Source organism: Lampetra planeri, chromosome 12 (assembly GCF_965212315.1).
Source record: "Lampetra planeri chromosome 12, kcLamPlan1.2.h2, whole genome shotgun sequence".
Taxonomy (NCBI): domain Eukaryota; kingdom Metazoa; phylum Chordata; class Hyperoartia; order Petromyzontiformes; family Petromyzontidae; genus Lampetra; species Lampetra planeri.
The window spans coordinates 2384738-2404262 of NC_136118.1; the positions used below are offsets into that span (position 1 = coordinate 2384738).

Below are 19525 nucleotides of genomic sequence, written 5' to 3' on the forward strand. Positions count from 1 at the left end.
CACCACCACCACCATCATCGCCATGTGACTTTAGGTAATTTTCTTCCCCTTGGTCAACGAACTCGGGGGTGCCACTCCAATGCCCGGTAATTATCTGGCATTCTCCTCCCTGTACACGTTACCCCACCCATCACACATTCGCCTGGCAGCCTTGTAAAACAAAAAAAATCCATCAACGCATCTGTCAGAAACCCTTGACCGTTTAATGAGAGTGAGAATTGCATAAAACATTTATTGCCAAACTCATTCACTTAATTTGCCTTCGTAGGTGGGGTCTTGTTGCTGCTGCCACGCGTGTCTTATCTGCCACGTGTTTGGTTTCATGCGTTGTAGATCGCTACGTGTTTAGGATGGCACGTGTTGTAGTTTTCCACGTGTGCTTAGGCTGCCACGTGTATGTGTATATATCGCTTTTCCATGACACGCGTGGAAACTTGCAAACGAGTGCCCGATTGCCGCGTGTGGCAACTTGCCACGTGCGCCTGCTTTCCACGCGCATCTGTAGGACACCCAACGGCGTGCGGCGACCTGCCCGTTGGTTAATTGCCGTTGTTAATTTGCCGCCTGCCAAAAAAACCCACTAATGGCACGGGAGGGAGGGGAGGGAGGGAGGCTGCCGTAGACTTGTTTGGCATCTCGTGGCACGGTTGCACTCAGACTGCCGCCCGCATTGCAGGTGGAGGGAAGCAGCAGCCGTGTTTTGTCTGGAGCCACGTGTTTTGTTCTGCTCGTGCGTGCCGCGCTTGTTGTTGGATTTTGTGTTTTTATGCTTCAATCAAATTGTGGCCCTACAATCAATCCCACGTGGAAATAGGGGGCAGGGAACAGGGAGCTGGGGGGGGCTGAGCGAGTGGTGGAAATCCACATTCCTAGAGAGTACAGAGCGGGGAAGCAGTATTTCAATAAGGCAAATATCATTCCCTCTGTACCTGGTACTATACATTGATGATGATGATGTCTCGTCAATTATGGTGATGATAATTATAATTAGTCGACACGCAATAATTGACGCAGTTGCTCATCTCCCGTGTACAGCTCTGAGCCAGCGGTGGAAACTCCGCATGCCTATGGCGCGTCTCTCCGTGGAAGGATGATGGCCATAAAATGGTCCTCGTAATGATGATAGAATGACGTTGATATGGGAACATGGTGGGTAGAATCAATCCTATAAGGGTGAGTCTGTGCTGTGTATCATAGAATGTTGCGTCTAATTCCGGGAACCCATATCTAACCTCGATGGCCCTCCACTATAAACATCGGTCAGTTCAGCAGCATTGTTTCAAGCAAGCTGCAGCGTGTACAACATTCTTAGGCACGTGTCGTAACGGGTTGCTGAACGATACATGATGAGGTTGCACCCATTACACACAAAGTGCTTGCCACAAATGAACCACAATACCTTGCTGATCGCGTAAAAGAAGCATAGACCATCAAGTGAACTCTGGTTATCCTCGCAGCGGCTTTTATCTGGTCATCGAACAATTATCACTGTGTCGCGCGCTTTCAGATTCGCTTCTGCGGCCGTCTGAAACGCTCTTCCTTCCGACAATTAATAGGAAGCCACTGGAGCCATGCACTTTTCTAAAGAAATGAGTTTTTTGTGTTCAGTTTGTTGTTCTTCCCCGGCACCGGCGATTAGCACGCTTGGGTGCGTACAGTGCGAAAGAGAGTTCAACATTATTACAAAAAATACAAGCCTCTAAATGTTGAAACCTGTGCAGAGTACGCTTGTATTGAACCAATGCTGCTTTAAAACAAAAAAACCCGCACTCGCAGAAGACCGCGCTGCCGATGAGATGTGTACACGATTTTTTTTCTTGCATGCACATCGGGGCAGCGACGTCTTGTGGGTTTACGCGTAGCGCGTCCACGAGGGTGATTGCGTGCAACGCGTATGACTTACGTCTGAGAGTGAGTGAGTGGGGCCGTGCCGCGCTTTGTCAACACTGCTGGGCACGGTACGTGGTGTGGCGGCGGGTCACGGAGGTTGTTTCAGGCTGAAGTGAAACGAGCTTTGAGCGACGGGAATTAATTAAATAAGGTATATATATATAATTGTTCCACCCCCTAATTATCCGTTCTAACCACTCCGCGTCAGTGCGCCTGTTTGCATTAGGCGTAAGGCGACGCATCGGAATACTGCACAACTATAAGATGTTATACATATATGATGATTATAATTTTTTCTATATATAACGAATTGGGGGGTGAATACACTTACACGAGTACAGTTACTTTCTGCTGAGAGTTGTGAATTCCGAACATGAGTTCTTGACTTTGCCTGACTGATAATCGACGAACGATATATATTGCAAACTAGACATACATGTGCGTAAACCTCGTCGGCAGTCTTTATTGAGTTATAGAAAGTCAGTATTGTTTGTAGAAATAAGTAATTTATGGTGAAATAGCAAAACCTCTGACTGGGGCTACTTCTCGTGCGTGCGTTCTGACTGCCCGAGTTGCACTGCAAGGCCCCCTTGGCAGGGGTCGTCTTCCTTGTTCGAGCTCCGCGGCTTTGTCAATTAGCTCGGTGTCATAGTCGTGCACGCTCATCGTGATCATCATCTTAAATATGCATAATGATTGATCATGATCACGACGATTCATCATCATCGTGCGGATTTAAGATGATGGTTGAGCGTCATTATCATCTTAATTGTTATTCATATTCATCATCTTCATCATTATCACATCTCTGTCCCGAAGGTGATTTCATACCAGCCACTGTGTCACATCTGCAGCGCCCAAGGTTAATCCCAATTGAAATTCATCCAACTCACCGCACCAATGGCTCTTTTTACAATCTCAGAAATACAGATGCCACCACCACCACCACCATGGTCATCATCATATATACACGAACACACGCACAGTCTCATACTCATACATATGCATGCACATCTGTAATCACTCTCACATGCGTAATCTCGCATACATATGCGATACAGTATATATGTCATGCACACACACGCACACACACATCCTCCTCCCATTATAGCCTTAGTCGACTGTTGGGGCAAGTGCTATGAGCGAGTACCCACAGATGTATGTTGAACTTCTTTCGCACCGCACATAGCCAACCCTGCTAATCAAAGGTGCGAAAGCCAACCAATGAAGGCCAGCACGGCACGCGAGGGGGTGGGTGGGCAGCACCACGCCCGGATGTCTTTGTCTCCCCAATGACGATGTTTACGCATCGAACCAGGTACTCATTTGAGACGAAGTCAACCTCGGGGGAGCTCCATTACTGCTTCAGATAATCGTCACCCGTGTTGGCAGTGAGCGGGACTTGAACTCGAGTCGCCGGATTGACCGCTGCGCCACTGCTCCCTCATACTCTCTGACACACACACATTGAGCAGTGAATTACTTTTGCAGGGATGACGAAGAGCCGAGCTCGCGCGCTGTAAATCCCAGTGCGCCGCTCAGCGCGACGCGATGATGCGTTGACGCGTCCGCTCATTAATTAATGAACGCGTGCTCACATGGCCGAGCCGCATTCATTAAGAGTCTTGTTCACGAGGCCTCCGTGACTGACATGTGCACCGCTCGCTTATATGACGATGATGATGATGATGATTTCAACACCATTATGAGCAGTAGTATCATTATTATTTTCATCATCATCACAACCGCTTTCATCAACCATCATCATGACAACCACCTACTTTCTTGATCGTTATCATCACAACCACCCCCACCAATTTCACCACAACCGCCATCATCGTTACAACCACCACCATTTTCATCATCATAATCTCAACCACCACCATTTTCATCATCATAATCTCAACCACCACCATCACCACTTGCATTAGTATGATCACTGCTATTACGAATTTCATCAACACAATCACCACCACCACCACCATTCTCACCATCAACACCATCACTAGTTGCTCCATACCTGCAACTTTTGGATGACAGCGTGGCAAGCCACATAAACTTCCCGCTAAATATACATCTCATTATATATTGTATTACTCCCTCCTTCCGAAATCCCTTCCTCCCTCGTCACCACGACCATCTCACCGGCTGCCCCCCCCCACGCGCACTCAGGTGATTGGTTGCTCAGGTGGGGGGTTATCCTCGGGAGGAGGGCACCAGGGACCCCTTGGCGACGCGGCGTGGCATTCGTGTGGGCTTGGCTGTCACCGTGAGATGTCTCGTGGTGTTACGGTTCTGGGATTTGTTGTTAAGCGTTAATAATAATGATGCCTTATTCGTGTTAGGCTTGGCTTTAGAGTAAATGTTTGTACATTAGCCGCAGCGATATGCTCATGTTATTGTTAGGCTGAGCGTTAGAATTAGTGGCACAAGGCAAATGCTGCTGTTAGGGTTCACGTGTAAACTGTAGTGTTAGGGTTAGGGCTAGAGTTTAAGAGTCAGTGTTAGGGAGAGTGAGGGTCAGTTAGGGTCAGTGTCAGCGTTGGGGTCACCATCCGTGTTTGGGCTCAGAATGTATCCGTTCACCCTTCCCACTGCCCCCAGTATTTATTGTCCAAATCTCTCAATCGCGCTCTCTCTCTCCTTCGCTCTCTCCATTCCTCTCTCGCCCTCTTTCTCCCTCGCCTCTCTCCTCCTCTGCCCCCCCCCCCACGCTCTATCTCTCTCCATTGCCCTCTCTTTTTCTCTCCCTCGCTTACTCGCGTTCTATCATTCGCTCTCTCTTCGTGAGCCCCGCGTGGATTAATTTAATCCCGGGGAAGCTCCTACAACCGACAACAACAACAAAAAAACATATCCACTATCCCCTGCTCGGACCCCAGAAATTCTACCGACTCAACGATTCTCACGCTTGGGGCATCCACTGGGGGGAGGGGGGGCAGAGTGAATCAGATCTTGTCCTCCACATCAAGAGCTGAGAACGATGGAAACAATAAATCTCAAAGCTTCGATGAAAATAAGAAACAAGAAATGGAAAGATATAAAAGTACGGCAGAAATGTGGCGTGGGCAGCATTGGAAAGCGTGAAATTTGAGGTGTGCACGTGACGACCCAACCCCGTGCGATCCTCTTCTCGCCTCGATGGGTTCTACTGAGGCCTAAGGCCACGCTGGGTGGGCATTTCACAAGAACGATTGAACTCCTCGCTGGATAATTATCCGCACATTATTTGGTGACCCTGCAGCTGTGTTGGCGGTGGTGCAAAAGCACAATTAACAACAACAAAATATCTTCTTGGTTCTTTCGGTAAAGTCACGTAGAATGGAAAGAATATAAATAATAAAATAAAACATAATAACATAATTATCACGACGTTTCGGCCACAACGCAAGCAGCTATCATCAGGTGAAGACCAGGTCTGTCGGGGAGACAGCGTCTCACCTGATGACGGCTGCTTGCGTTGTGGCCGAAACGTCGTGAGAATGATTTTATTATGTTTTATTTTATTATTTTTATTGTTTCCATTCTACGTGACTTTACCGAAAGAACCAAGAAGATGAATCTCTGCAGTCACGAAAGCTTTAAATCGAAACAACAAAATACCTCAACACGCGTTCGTCAATACGACTGTCACCTTAAAAAGGAAACGTATACAATGGAAAACGTTTCGGGCAATGGGCCTTCTTCAGAGCACATACTTCTTCTACCCTCTCTATGAGCTGTGAAGAAGGGCCGTAGCTCCAAACGTCGCCCAATGTATACTCTTTCTTTTTTAAGGCCGCAGTTTTATTGAAGAATGTGCTGATGTTTTTTTTCAGTTAAACAAAGGCCGGCGTGATCACGTGGCTCAATGACGCGAGCAGGGTAGACACAACAAAAAAAACAGTTTGAACAAAAGAGCGGTGGCGCAGTGGTTATCGCACTCGGCTTTGATCTTGGCCACCCAATTTCGAGTCCCGGCCACGGCTAACGTCAACGGCGTGAGATAACTGAACCGGTTCTCCGACACCCCCGTCACCGACCAGCGCGGTGAAGTATGGTCCAATACCCCCCCCCCCCCACGACTGACAGGGCATGTGGAAGGCTTTCATCCAGCAGTGGATTGACCAAAGGCATGTACAGTATGTTGGTCATAAACAGTATTACTTTTCGATTTAAAGCTTTCGCGACTGCACGGATTCATCTTCTTGGTTCTTTCGGTAAAGTCACGTAGAAGGGAAGTAATAAAATAATAAAAATAAAACATAATAAAATCATTCTCACGACGTTTCGGCCACAACCGTCCTCAGGTGAAGAAATTCTTCACCTGAATAATTTCTTCACCTGAGGACGGCTGCTTGCGTTGTGGCCGAAACGTCGTGATAATTATTTTATTATGTTTTATTTTTATTATTTTATTACTTCTCTTCTACGTGACTACCGAAAGAACCAAGAAGAACAGTATTACTGTTTCACTATTATTATGTTAACAAGACAAGATATTCTAAATGTTTCCGTGGGAGCAAAGGTGTCACTTGCTTCGTGTGATCGGAAAGCCACCAGGAAGGCCAGCCGAGCGGACCTCTCTGGAATCCTCGTTACACGCTCCTCTCACAAAGACAAAGATCCCCCGTGTAGCCTTAACAGACTGTTGGGGCAGATGCTGTGAGCGAGCACCTATTAAGGCCGGCACGGCATACCGAGGGGGTGGGTGGCCAGCACCACGCCCGACGGCCTTTGTCACCCCAGTGGCGATGTGTTTTACACACCGCACCAGGTACTCATTTGAGGCTGAGTCGACCTAGGGGAGGCCTCATACGCAGAGGCTGACAGACATCCGTTACAAGAGACAATTATGCCGCACCTCCGATGAGCACGGTTGGCTACGTATGGTGCGAAAGAAGTTCAACAAACATCAACATACAATTGTTCGTGCACAATCATAAAACAATGATAATGATGAAGCACCCTTTGTCGATCCACTGCGGGGGGGGGGGGGTGAGGAGAGGAAGAGTGATGGGAGGTGGAGATGGGGAGGGTGCGGCTACGGGGAGATGGAGCGAACTCAAGGAGGAAGGGAGGCTGTGGAGGAGGAGAAGGAAGAGCGAGCCGGCGATTCTCCAGGACTGGGTGCGAGATGAGGGGGTGGGGGGCTTTAATTGGCTCGCAGTGTGGGGCCAGGGATCACGAAAACAGCCGTTCCCTAGGGAGGGCTGAAGCGAGGTCGTGGAGGTCCCTGAGCCCTGAACAAACTCGGCTGACCCAAGGGTAGCGACGGTTACCTTCCTATGGTAACAGGGTTACCCGCGTTCAAGCTGCAGAATGGGGACTCACTCGCTGTGCAGTGCGCACATGCTACACGCGTGTACAGACCACACACGTGCACGCGTCACACACGTGTGCGCGCTTCATAGTTCGAATGTGTATCGCACGTGTAAGTTCACCGTACGCACATGCACGTGTGAACACTACACGTGTGTGTACATGCATGCATGTACACCGCACGTGTGAATTCTACACCGGTGTATACGTACATGTGCACTGCACGTGTAAAAACTACACTACACGTATGTATACATGCATATACAATGCGCGTGTGTACACCACACTACACGTGTGTGTGTGTAAACTACACACGGACCAGACTACACGTGTTTATACGTGCGTGTGTACTGCGCGTGTGTAGTTTACACACACAACCGCGCGCGGTGGAGTTTACGAGCGCGCACAATGCGCCCGCCGTTAATCCTCTGCGCGCGCGCACAATGCGGATTAATCGCAACGCAACGTCGCCTGCGAGCGAGCAGTGTCCCCGCAGCGCCTCGTGCGCTTTGCTGCGTCTCTCTTCCGCGCCGCACCGCGCGGCTAGGGGAGGAAGTCTCCTCTCGCCCATCACACGTCGCACGCGAAACGGAGCCGTCTCAGCAACGAGTGCGGGGCCTCTTTGATGGTCCGCAGAGGGCCCGCGGGACAGACAGAGATGGACATGCACGCATCGTTTTGGAGGGGGGGGGGGGCTCCTAAAGATGTATGTTGTCCTCGACACAGAGTAAAGACTGCACGAAACATCAAAGACAAAAAATCCCCGTATAGCCTTTAATAGACTGTTGGGGCAAGTGCTGTTAGCGAGCACCTTTATGAAGGTTGGCACGGCACACGAGCGGGCAGGTGTGTTGCCAGCACCACGCCCGGTCACCTTTGTCTCCCCATTGGCAATGTTTACAGATCGCACCGGGTACAAATTGTTAAGGCTGAGTAGACGTAGGAGAGGCCCAGGACCGGTTCAGATAATCGTCACTGGTATTGGCCGTGAGCGGTACTCGGGTTCGTAGCACAGAGCACTAACCACTGCACTACCGCTCCCCACCTGCAAAAACAAATATTCCCAGAAAAGCCTCAACACACTGTTGGGGCAAGGGCTGTTAGCAAGCACCTGTGAATGTTGGTACGGTACACGAGGGGTGGGTGGCCAGCACCACGCCCGGCCCTCCCTAGTGGCGATATTTACACACTGCATGAGGTACTCATTTGAGGCTGAGTCGACCTAGGGGAGGCCCAGGACCGGTTCAGGAAATCGTCACTGGTGTTGGCCGTGAGCGGGAATCGAAAACAGATCGCCGGGTTCATAGCGCAGCGCGCTAACCGCTAAACTATCGCTCCCCACCTACATCCACTCATCCACACTCACGTTCACCCACCCACACTCACCTGCACCCACTCACACTCACCTGCACCCACCCACACTCACCTTCACCCACCCACACTCACCTTCACCCACCCACACTCACCTACACTCATCCACACTCACTCACCTGCACCCACCCACACTCACCTTCACCCACCCACACTCACCTGCACCCACCCACACTCACCTGCACCCACCCACACTCACCTTCACCCACCCACACTCACCTGCACCCACCCACACTCACCTTCACCCACCCACGCTCACCTGCACCAAACCACCACAGCGTCAACACCCCTCTCCCCGCATCCACTCACCCACACTCACCTCCACCCACTCACCTTCACCCACACTCACCTTCACCCGTCCCTCTCCCCGCATCCACCCACACTCGCCTTCACCCAACCACACTCACCTGCACCCACCCACACTCACCTGCACCCACCCACACTCACCTTCACCCACCCACACTCACCTGCACCAAACCACCACAGCGTCAACACCCCTCTCCCCGCATCCACTCACCCACACTCACCTCCACCCACTCACCTGCACCACCCACACTCACCTGCACCCACCCACACTCGCCTTCACCCACCCACACTCGCCTTCACCCAACCACACTCACCTGCACCAAACCACCACAGCGTCATTGCCCCTCTCCCCGCATCCACTCACCCACACTCACCTCCACCCACTCACCTTCACCCACACTCACCTTCACCCGTCCCTCTCCCCGCATCCACTCACCCTTGCCGCAGGGCCCCTTGCCGGTCTGCGTGACGGTTGCGTCCCCGCGGCTCTGCGCCCTCCAGTCGGCGGCCCTGAGCTCGCACGCGGAACTGTAGGTGATCCCGTCCGAGCCGCACACGGGGTACGGGGCCTTGCACACGCACTCGCCGTGGCCGCGCTTCTTGGCACCTTGCGGCCTCTGGCACTCGTAGCCCAGGGCGCAGCGGCCCTGGTCACTGCCTCCGCACGGTTCGCCGGCGACCCGGGCGCAAACCTGGGTGGGGGGGGGTGGGGGGCAGTTGAGGGCAGGCGAGAATGCGAAGGCGCATTTCTTAACTGTACTGTAAATAGATTGTCCAACCGCTATCATTCATTCGCTCAATCCATCGCGCGCCAACTCGATATTAACCATCATGAACCACCACTTACCATCGTCCACCCAGCCACTATATCGATCACAAATCCACTCACCACCCACCACCCATCCACTCACTATCAACCGCCACTCACCATCGACCGCCAATGAACACTCACGGGAACCCATTGCATACGACATAAACGATACAATTATATATATATCGATGCTCACACGTGAGCTTGACAATCCATATTCATCTACGAATCGGTACATCGCCACACCCTGATGCCCCCTTAACTAACCCTGACCTGGCTGGCTCAACGCTCCCATCCGTACCTCGCATCGAGACAGCCCAGGGACGGAGCAGCGTTGTCAATTAGTCCAACTACTGATCAACTTTCAATTAAGATACGATGATTGAGCCTTTGCCCAAAATTTCTCAGAATGCACTGATCTCGGAACGGCTGCCAGGTCTATGCTCAATGCCTTCACCAAACCACGCTCGGTGGTGAAGTATGGTTAAATACCCCCCCCCCCGCCCCCCACGGCCCGCCCCGTGGTCGATTTTTCCCCGGGTCCTCCGGTTTTTCCATCCACATTTAGAATCGACGTTGGTTTAGAGCAGGGGTGGGGAACGTCCGGCCCGCGGGCCGTGTAAGGCCCGCAAAATCATTTGGTGTGGCCCTGCCAAGGGAACCGCAGGCGGGACTCGAAATTCAATAAATCTAGGAGCAAGCCTGGAAAAGCAGTTGCGAGTAGCAACATCATCAATACCAGCTAACGTCACACGCCTCACCAAAGAGAAGCAGTTCCAGCCATCACATTAGGGGTGAGTTAATTAAATGTTTGGCCAAATATAACGGGCTAATTTTTAAGTTGATAATTTTGTATGGCCCGCGAATAATGTTATAAGTATCCAAATGGCCCTTGGCAGAAAAAAAAAAGGTTCCCACCCCTGGTTTAAAGTGTTTGGCTACTGCTTTACATTTCCACACGGCGATAAGCCACTTCGTTGATCTATAATTTGTGGCCAGGTCGCTTCTGAAAAAGAGCTCCTGTATATAGCTCAGTGGGCCATACCTGGTAAAAAAAAACAGTCTAGTAGTTTGTAAAGGAGCATTAATCCGGACAGCCCCGGCACGCGAGCACTGATTAACAGCAGAGTGGGATTCCTCTCGCTCGCTCAATAATTAACTCGGCGCGTTACGGATGATTTGCGCGGAGCCGCGAGGTTGGTGAGATGGGGGCGACCCCTACGAAGCTTCGAGCCCCCCTCCCGCCCTCCCCACACACTTGGCCGGAGACCTTGAGAACTTGCATCGACATCGAACCTAGGTACAAACATACTCGCGGCTCATGGTGGCGGTGGAGTTGACGTGGCAGCATCAGGAGCTCTGAGGTTTGGCGCTTCGCGAAGTCAGCATCGTAGAATTAGGATCAATATACATGAATAAGGGTCATTGCCCGAAACGTCGCCTAATATTAATGTCACACAGTTATGAACAAATGTGTTGCGTTTTTTTTGTCATTCGTGCACAACTTCAAACGCAGCATACCCAAATAATACTTATAATCTGAAGTTTGGCAACCAAGGCTCAGACAAATGGGATTGAGAACGCTCATCGTTATCCTCAGCCATGGTCAATCCACTGCTGGATGAAGGCCTCCCCAAGCTGCCGCTATCTGGAGCGGTTCTGCATTGTAAACATGGGAAGCTAGGGGCTCTCGGATCAAGAGTCTCAAGACTGAAGTTTCAAGTTCATTTTGTTTAACCGGGCGAGAACTCAAGATACGAGGAGGGGTCTCATTTGCAAGAGTAACCTGGGTAACCAAAATGACAAAAGCAAATGAAATAAAATGAGGTACAACAATAAATCAAAGAGAAATCAGAACAAAAAACAACTGTATCACACGAGGGAGGGGGTGGAGTCGGATTTAAAACTGGCTCTGGGATTTGGGGTCCCGGGGAAACTCGGCGTGCCGAGGAAACCGGCGTTGGAGATTATCACGGGATATATCGGGGTATAGGGAACAGGGGTCCCGAGGAGATGGGGGCCAGGGGGGGGAGGGGGTTGGTCTTACCTTGCAACAACTGCAGGGGCCCTTGACGAACCCCTGCGGACACTTTTCCTTCGGCAGCTCGGGGCACTTGATCTTGTCGCACGAGGGACATTTCGCCACTCCGCCGCCTCCTCCTTGTCCGCTCACTCCTTTCCGTCGCTGCCCGCCAGGCTCCCCCGCCTGGGCAGTAGCGGGCAGCAGCAGCGCGGCGCAGAGAAGGGCAGCGACTCCCAGCAAGGGCAGCGGCAACGCGAGGCGCATGGTGACAGGAGTTGGCGGCTGGTGGTGGTTTGCAGGTTCGGGTTGGCTGAAGCTAATTGCCTAGCAGCGGAGACAATCTTCTAGACGACACGGCGGGCGAGTCGACTTTGCTACCTGAGTGGCGGCCGGGCTGAAGAGGAGCGCTCGTTACTACTGCTGCTGATGTTGCTGCTTTCCTGTACGGAGTGAGGGATTTGGGTTGGGTTGCTCTTTCGCTGCTGTAGTTGAGAGAGCGGCCCCGCCTGTTCGGTGGGAGGTGGTGGTGGGAGGTGGTGGTGGGTGGTGGTGGGAGGTGGTGGTGGTGGGTGGTGGTGGGAGGAGGTAGGCGCGATCCCAGTCCCCCGGGGAGACGCGCGCGGAGGGGGGTGGTGGAGGGTTAGGGGCACGGGAAGGGGTAGCGTGGTGGTGGTGGTGGGGGGGAGAGACCGAGTTGGGAGCGCTGTGTGGAGCGAGGCTGTGGGTGGTTAATTAGCTCCATGGGTAGTGGCTCTTGCGATCAGGAGTTTCCGAGCAAAATTCCACCCGCCTCCACCACCCTATCCGCCCGTCGCTCTCCTTCATCCGTTCCTCTTTACCAACCCCGTTTGCTCGGAGTGCTGCTTCAGTGACGATGGTGTCTGTTTAACCACCATCGTTATTACTACTACCACCATTAATCACAATCATTATTGGCATCACCCATTATTATTGTCGTCGTCATAATAATCATCATCACCAGTATCGTCATCATCATTATAATCATATTAATCGTTATAATCATCATAATGGTCACCATCATCAATCATACACCGTATCACCATCAACATCATCGTTAGATTGTAGCCTGTTACAAAGTGAACGTTGTAGATCGTGTGACATCAACTACAAGCATTTGGCTACATATAATGCACGATGCTCGAAGTGTACCGTAAATATTGCCGGCAAACTCATGTGAAATCAACAAATTAGACAATAACCGTCCCTGTACCATTACCAGTGTGAATCATCCCTTTTAAAGAAGACCCTGCAGGAGTTGAAACGACTCCAGTGGTCACATGTACACATCCATTAATTCTTCTTATTATTTCAAATGCCTGCTGATGTAGATGCAAATCAACGACGACAATTTCACATTCAGGTGGTCAGGCCCAGACAACCGCGTCAGGAGCAGTGGAGTGTATCGCTCTGATGTCTCCTTCGTGTTTATGGATCTGGTATTGCATCGTTATATGTTGTGTGGTCTGTTCTGGATCACCACAGTCGCACACTACTGGAGAGTTTTTAAATTTTCCATTTGTGCATCAGGTATCCCCATCTGCCATGGTTTGTGCGGATGTGGTTTAGAATGGACCCATGAGCTTTTGCAGAAAATCAAAACCAGGGATCTTCTTCGTTGGGTCCTTAATAGATTAATCGCTATTGATTGAGGTCGCGCAGTGTATAATGGTCATCCTCCCTTTGTTCATCCAAAGATGGATGAAGTCTAGATTTGAAGCTTTCGTGACTGCAAGTATTATTTTTATTTTACTTTTATTAATTTTATTTTTTATTTTTTACCTACGTGACTTTACCGAAAAAACCTAAGAATATGGATGAAGTCCTCTCAACTCCGTGTCGGTCATTGGCAATGGTTGACTATACCCCACCACGCTATTCAAAGCGTTCAGGCGAAGGGTGGATGTCACCTTTCAGCCGATGCCAGCCACCGTGGCCCCGTAGAGCAGTGCGCTAACCACTCCACCACCGCCCAGCGTACAGATATAAAATGTTTATGACCATACGCACGTGTGAGATATGTAACTGTCTAAGGGTGTCCTGGGAACGACCGGCACACAATTACAGCGTGGCACAATAAAACACTCGGCCAGGCGGACGTCCGTAAAATATATGACCTGAATATGAGCAGACAGAGAGAGACATCTCCCCACATTTTATTATTAACATATAACTCACTCAGTTGACGTGTCACTGGTGTCAGAGGACCAAAGCGTGCAAACTGAAAATCATCATCAAACCACCACAACCGACACTTTCATCATCAGCATCACAACCGCTTCCAATCACTGTCGACACTTTCATCATCACAGCCACCACTTATATCACCATCAGCATCTTTACAAGCACTGCCACCGCTTTCTTCATCATCATCATCACAACCATCACCAATATTATCACCATTATCGTCCGAACAACCACCACCACTTACATCATTATCATCACAATCATCATCATATTTTTCCCGTGTGGTTTAAAACAAGTGCTAGTTTGTGGGGCGTCAATAGTAGTTGGCTTATGCACAGACTGATTGATTTCTGCCACGAAAAAGTGAAGTCCAAACATCGCATTTTTCGGTAACTCAATTCTTTGGTACATTTGTTGTTGTTGCTGCTGCAGAGTATGAGAGTGTGACGCTAATGCGAAAAGATAGCAGGCGACGCCCCATTCCTGGCAACTACGACGAACACGACCACACGTCGTGTTTTACACACACACGTGTACAACACGTGTTGTACACACACACGTGTAAAACACGACACGACCACGTGTTGTACACGGGTGTGTAGGGCAGGGGGGAGTCTGCGTGGATTTCGAGTGTTGCAGACGTGCCCGTGAACGATCTCATCCTATCTGAGCAGCTAAGCCGGATTGTTTGAGCCTGGACAGTGCTTGGATTAAACAAGCAGCAGCACATTCCCCAATTTAACAAAAAAAACAACACAAAATATAGCTGAAAGGATAACATTGCAGAGTACGCTTTACACGACACCATGTTAGGCACAGTGACACAACAGGTTGCTATAGCCTACGGAACTAACTTTACCAGCAATCTATTGTACTGTGCTCTGCATTCATCGCTGCGACGTCTCTACGCCCTCCGACTTCAACCCGGCGTGCACGCTGGGGAAATAAAGGCGCCTACAAGTGACCGCACCGTACGCACTCCGTGGCGCTGCCTGACAGCGTTGACTCCCGCCCCCACTCGCAGATACAAACAGAGACAACGCTCCCTCCGTTATAGCCTCGACAGACTGCTGAGGCAAGTGCTGTGAACCACGCCCGGCCGCCTTTGTCTCCCGAATGGCGATGTTTGCTACACACCGCACCAGGCACTCATTTGAGGCTGAGTCGAGCTAGGGGAGGCCCAGGACCGGTTCAGATAAACGTCACTGGTGTTGGCCGTGAGCGGGAATCGAACTCGGGTGGTCGGGTTTGTAGCGCAGTGCGCGAACCGCTACACTACCGCTACCCAGATACGCATACACACGGACACACGCACACACGTGTCCAGTACTATACTCACACGATACATGCGTGACCCTCATTCCTCACACGCAGTGGGTGTACGCGATTTGTGATAAGCCCAATAGCCCAGATATGGACACACGTGCAGTGAATTATTGCATTGGGCTCGGTTACTCTGAAATATGTTCCAGTCACTTCTAACTTGTTTTCGTTAAACGGGGCATGCATGTGCTGCGTGTTTTGACAGCGTATGTCGTACCGCAATGGCTTTGCTCAACAAAATAAAACAATTGTTGGAAGGACACATCTGGCAGACAACCAAAATGTGTATAATGAGGACAATTATTGAAGGCGGATCGGGATCAAAATCAGAGGCGAACCAGCTAGCTTTTTGAAGAAAAAAAAACACCGAATGTTTTAATGAAAAACACCATACCAATATGTCTGAAGATAAAAAAAAGTTCAATCAGTGCATATCACACACTATGGCATTGATCAGAAATAATGACACTGACCGAGCCATTGGGAGCATTGCAGAACATTCCGCATGGATAGAAGCACCGAGCGACAGCGAAACGCATGGCGCAGGGGACAAACGCAAACCAGACATCGCATCGTCATGCGGGCTTGCGCAAGACACATCGTGTCTAGAAGGGACCGACAGCTGACGGATGAAACTGGTGGTGGAATAGCAGCTAAAGGAGGGAACTCGACCGATGAGGGACACCCCCCCCCCCCACCCCCGACTTCGGAGATGGAGCGATGGGACCAGCGTACGTGCCGGAGTGAGATCGGTTGTGGCACTGTATGATCCTGGGGAGATGGCGACGGCGTGGGGGATACAGTCATCCAGCAGTGGAACATGTAATGGCTGATGATCTATAGGTACCGTGTATATGTTAGATAAAAACAGCCAAACAGTCACGGAAGTGTTCGACTTTGTTTTGAAGTCGCAGCTCGATCAAAGTTGCTGGCAAAGGAGGCGGCGGCTCAATCACACTATTTCCATGATAAATGCTTTCATCTTATAGTTCACTTTATCGCGATGAAACGCAACGAGAACCAATGTTTGAGCGACTACACGGGCAGGTCGACTTGGATAGCGACTGTGCGCCTTTGCAGCGACCTGGACTCGGACGACACACAGCGTTGAGTGGACTCGTGACACGGGTAGACAGCGCCACCAGCTGTAACGCTTGGGAATCTGCTGAAAACGAAAGTAAGACAATTCGGGTGGCAGCAGTGGCGCTGTGGTGAGCCCTATTGCGGGATGAACCCGACGGGAACTGGGTTCAATTCCCTGTATACTCTTAGGTTTTTTCGGTAAAGTCACGTAGGTAAAAAATAAATAAGAAAAAATAATAGAAATAAAAGAACAAATCATTATAATATTATTTTATTTCTATTCTTATTTCTAATAAGAATAAAAATAATAAAATAAAAATATATAGAAATAAAAATAGAAATAATAATGATTTATTACTTTATTTCTACTATTATTTCTTTTTTTACCTACGTGACTTTATGAATCCTTGCAGTCACGAAAGCTTCAAATCTAGGATTCAATTCCCTGTCCTAGCTAAAATATGGCCAAACAAACACCGGCAAATGATACGCCATGATGAGGCCTGCATCCATCCCACAGTGGTTTGACCCAGCGCTCTAAATGACTACATAGTATCTATGGGACATTTTTTTGCCCGTATGCAAAATGAAAAAACAAGAGTAGTCTTCTTGGTTCTTTCGGTAAAGTCACGTAGAATGGAAATAATAAAATAATAAAAATAAAACATAATTAAATAATTCTCACGACGTTTCGGCCACAACGCAAGCAGCCGTCCTCAGGTGGAGAACAGGTCTGTCGAGAAGACAGAGTCTGAATGACACACCCCATTTCTGGCAACCAGAGGGCCAATGAGCGCTTGCGGGGCCGTCAGGTGTCTGGCAAGCAGTGGGTTATTGGGGACAGGGCCTGGCTGCACTGCCCGCAGGTACCAGTCGGGACGTCCCCAAAGTTGTACAAACTAAGGCGTGGGCCGGTCGATGTTGTGCAGGCCGGCCACCCTCAATGTGTTAAGATTTGGGTCGGTCGTGGTTTGTGCACGCGTTCGTTCCGCACCGACGCGGTCATTCATCTCCAATCGCCGAGGGGCGCGTGTCTGGTGCGCCGGGCAAGCTGGGGGACGCGCCTGTTGACGTGCTTGCTCAGGGGGGCTCTGTGGCAAGGGTGGCACCTTCGGGTTTTTTACAATCTGGTTTAATTGTCTTTTTATATTAAACCCGATCATCTGAGATTGGGAGAAATCCGGTTTAATTGGTTCTAATTGCAGAACCGCACTTCTCGACGATGGGCTTCATCCATTCCAAGCGAAGGAACTCACTGGCGCCCACGATTGTGGAGGAGAAGCTCGTGTTCATCACGACCAACCTGCCCGCCGCATTCTACGACTACCCCGTGCCCGACGGCCCCCCCGAGTACGATAGCAGCACCGACGAGGAAGCAGCCTAAGCCTTGGATCAGAGTTTCGTATTCATTAAACCGGGGTTTAATTCCCCGAAATCGGGTTTAATTGTATGAAAGAAAAAAACCCGATGCCTGCCGCTGGAAAAATCGGGGTTTTTCCCACCCATGCTCTGTGGTGCCGCCCGCAGGACCAAAGACCGTGATTCCCTCCACGCTGTCGGGAGCTGCCCGTCCGGACGTCCCTCTCCAGGGGGTGCGTGGATCGCCCCAGGGACAACCCGCCAGCATCGTTGACCCCGCCAGAGGGGACGATGCCCCATCACCCTCCGGCGTGCATCGGCCGGCATCGCCTGGGGGGTCCGGCCACGCGGACTCGCTCCCGCACCGCACACTTTAAATAACATTCCATGCAGGTGTCATGTTCAGTCCTTGCTATTGGTTCCCCCCACACAGGTTTAGCGTGAGGGTTGTTGGTTCGTGGGTTGTTCGCGTGTTCTGTTATAGTGTACATATGTTCTTTATTTAATTATTACTTACGGTTATTTATTGACGTTGTTGTTGGGGGCACACGGGTATGGGGGTGTGGGTTTTTATTTCGTATTGTCACAGCCGGGTCGGCTGAAATTTTACGTGGGGGGGGGGGGTAGTGAATGATGGCGTCACTGCTGCGCACACACGCACACGTGTGACGTCACTATGCGGAGGAGCGTCCCTACCCCGCGGGTCCAAAAAGGCACACGTGACGTCATCCCGGCGGGAGGCATGAATGAAGTCAGGGCCAGTTGAGGGATCTGGAGGTTGGGTGAGGCCGTGGCACTCGGAGTGAACCCGGTTGGACACGTGACCTATCAAGGTGGGGGCCGGGGGCCCCGGGGCCCTGGGGGGGACCTTGGGTGGGGCAGGTGGACAGCCGAGGAGGTTCTCGAAGGGAGGCGTGGCCTGGGTGTGGCCCGGACACGCCGAGGCCCATATAAGCAGCCTCCTCACGGGGCTCGAGGCTTGCCTGTGTCAAGAATGAAGAGGGATCTTGAAGACGCCTCCTAAGAATAAGAGTGAAGCCTCCAGTCAGCGGTCCTGCCAGTAGCCCACCTGGCTGGGTCACGATAGTGTGTCCGAGAGTCTGAGATGGAGAATGACGGTGTGTGTGTGTGTGTTAGTCAGAGCAGGTAAATGGTTACCACCCTATGTTAGTGTAACGAGGTTGTTGTTAATTAAACACATTCCTGCGGAGGGAGCTGGTAGGAACGTTGGGTTGCTCGGTCAATGGCCAGGGTCAACGGCGGCGTGGTGTATTCCGCAAATATGTCCGACTGTGAGGGCGGGCACAAGCCGACATGAGTAGGTTAAACGTTGAGTTTAACCTACTCATGCCCCTCCTCACCCAGCCCCTCCCCACCCTCCCCACCCAGCCCTTTCCCACCCTCCCCACCCAGCCCCACCCTCCCCACCCAGCCCCTCTCTCCCCACCCAGCCCCCCCTGCACGACGGACGGACACAATAATCCCCTGTGGGCTGGTGGAACCAGTGGGTTCCTACCAGTAACAGTGTTGCCTCCCAAGAAGTGTGTGCGCCTATCTGAGCCCATTACAAATCTCATGCACATGGCAATATGGCTACTATTAATTTCATATCCGCACTTGGGCCAGCAACATATTTGCTGTACTGCCTTGAACAGGCCACCTACTGAGGCTGGGGGGCTGGTGTGTTGCGTGTGCTGATCTCTGCGTGATGCGCCAACCCTGTGGTGTCATCATGGTCAGCACTATTGATGGCAATGTCTTGCGTTATTTAACCACTCGATGGCGCGCTGAGATTAAATCTATTTTGCAATTGAGATCCCGCAAAACAACAATATATGACACTAATTTAGCAT

At 50.9% G+C, this 19525-nt stretch overlaps 1 protein-coding gene across 1 annotated transcript in view; it reads right to left on the bottom strand.

Annotated features, from left to right (window-relative positions):
* IGFBP7 (insulin like growth factor binding protein 7) overlaps positions 1-12139 on the bottom strand; it is a 36478-nt gene extending 24339 nt beyond the window's left edge. Inside the window, exons 1-2 of the mRNA XM_078599182.1 lie at positions 11727-12139; positions 9305-9560 (exon numbers count right to left, since the gene is read on the bottom strand). Coding sequence (XP_078455308.1) covers positions 9305-9560; positions 11727-11966 — 496 coding nt within the window. The 5' untranslated portion in view covers positions 11967-12139. The remainder of the gene's footprint in view (positions 1-9304; positions 9561-11726) is intronic.
* Between the last annotated feature and the right edge of the window lie 7386 nt (positions 12140-19525).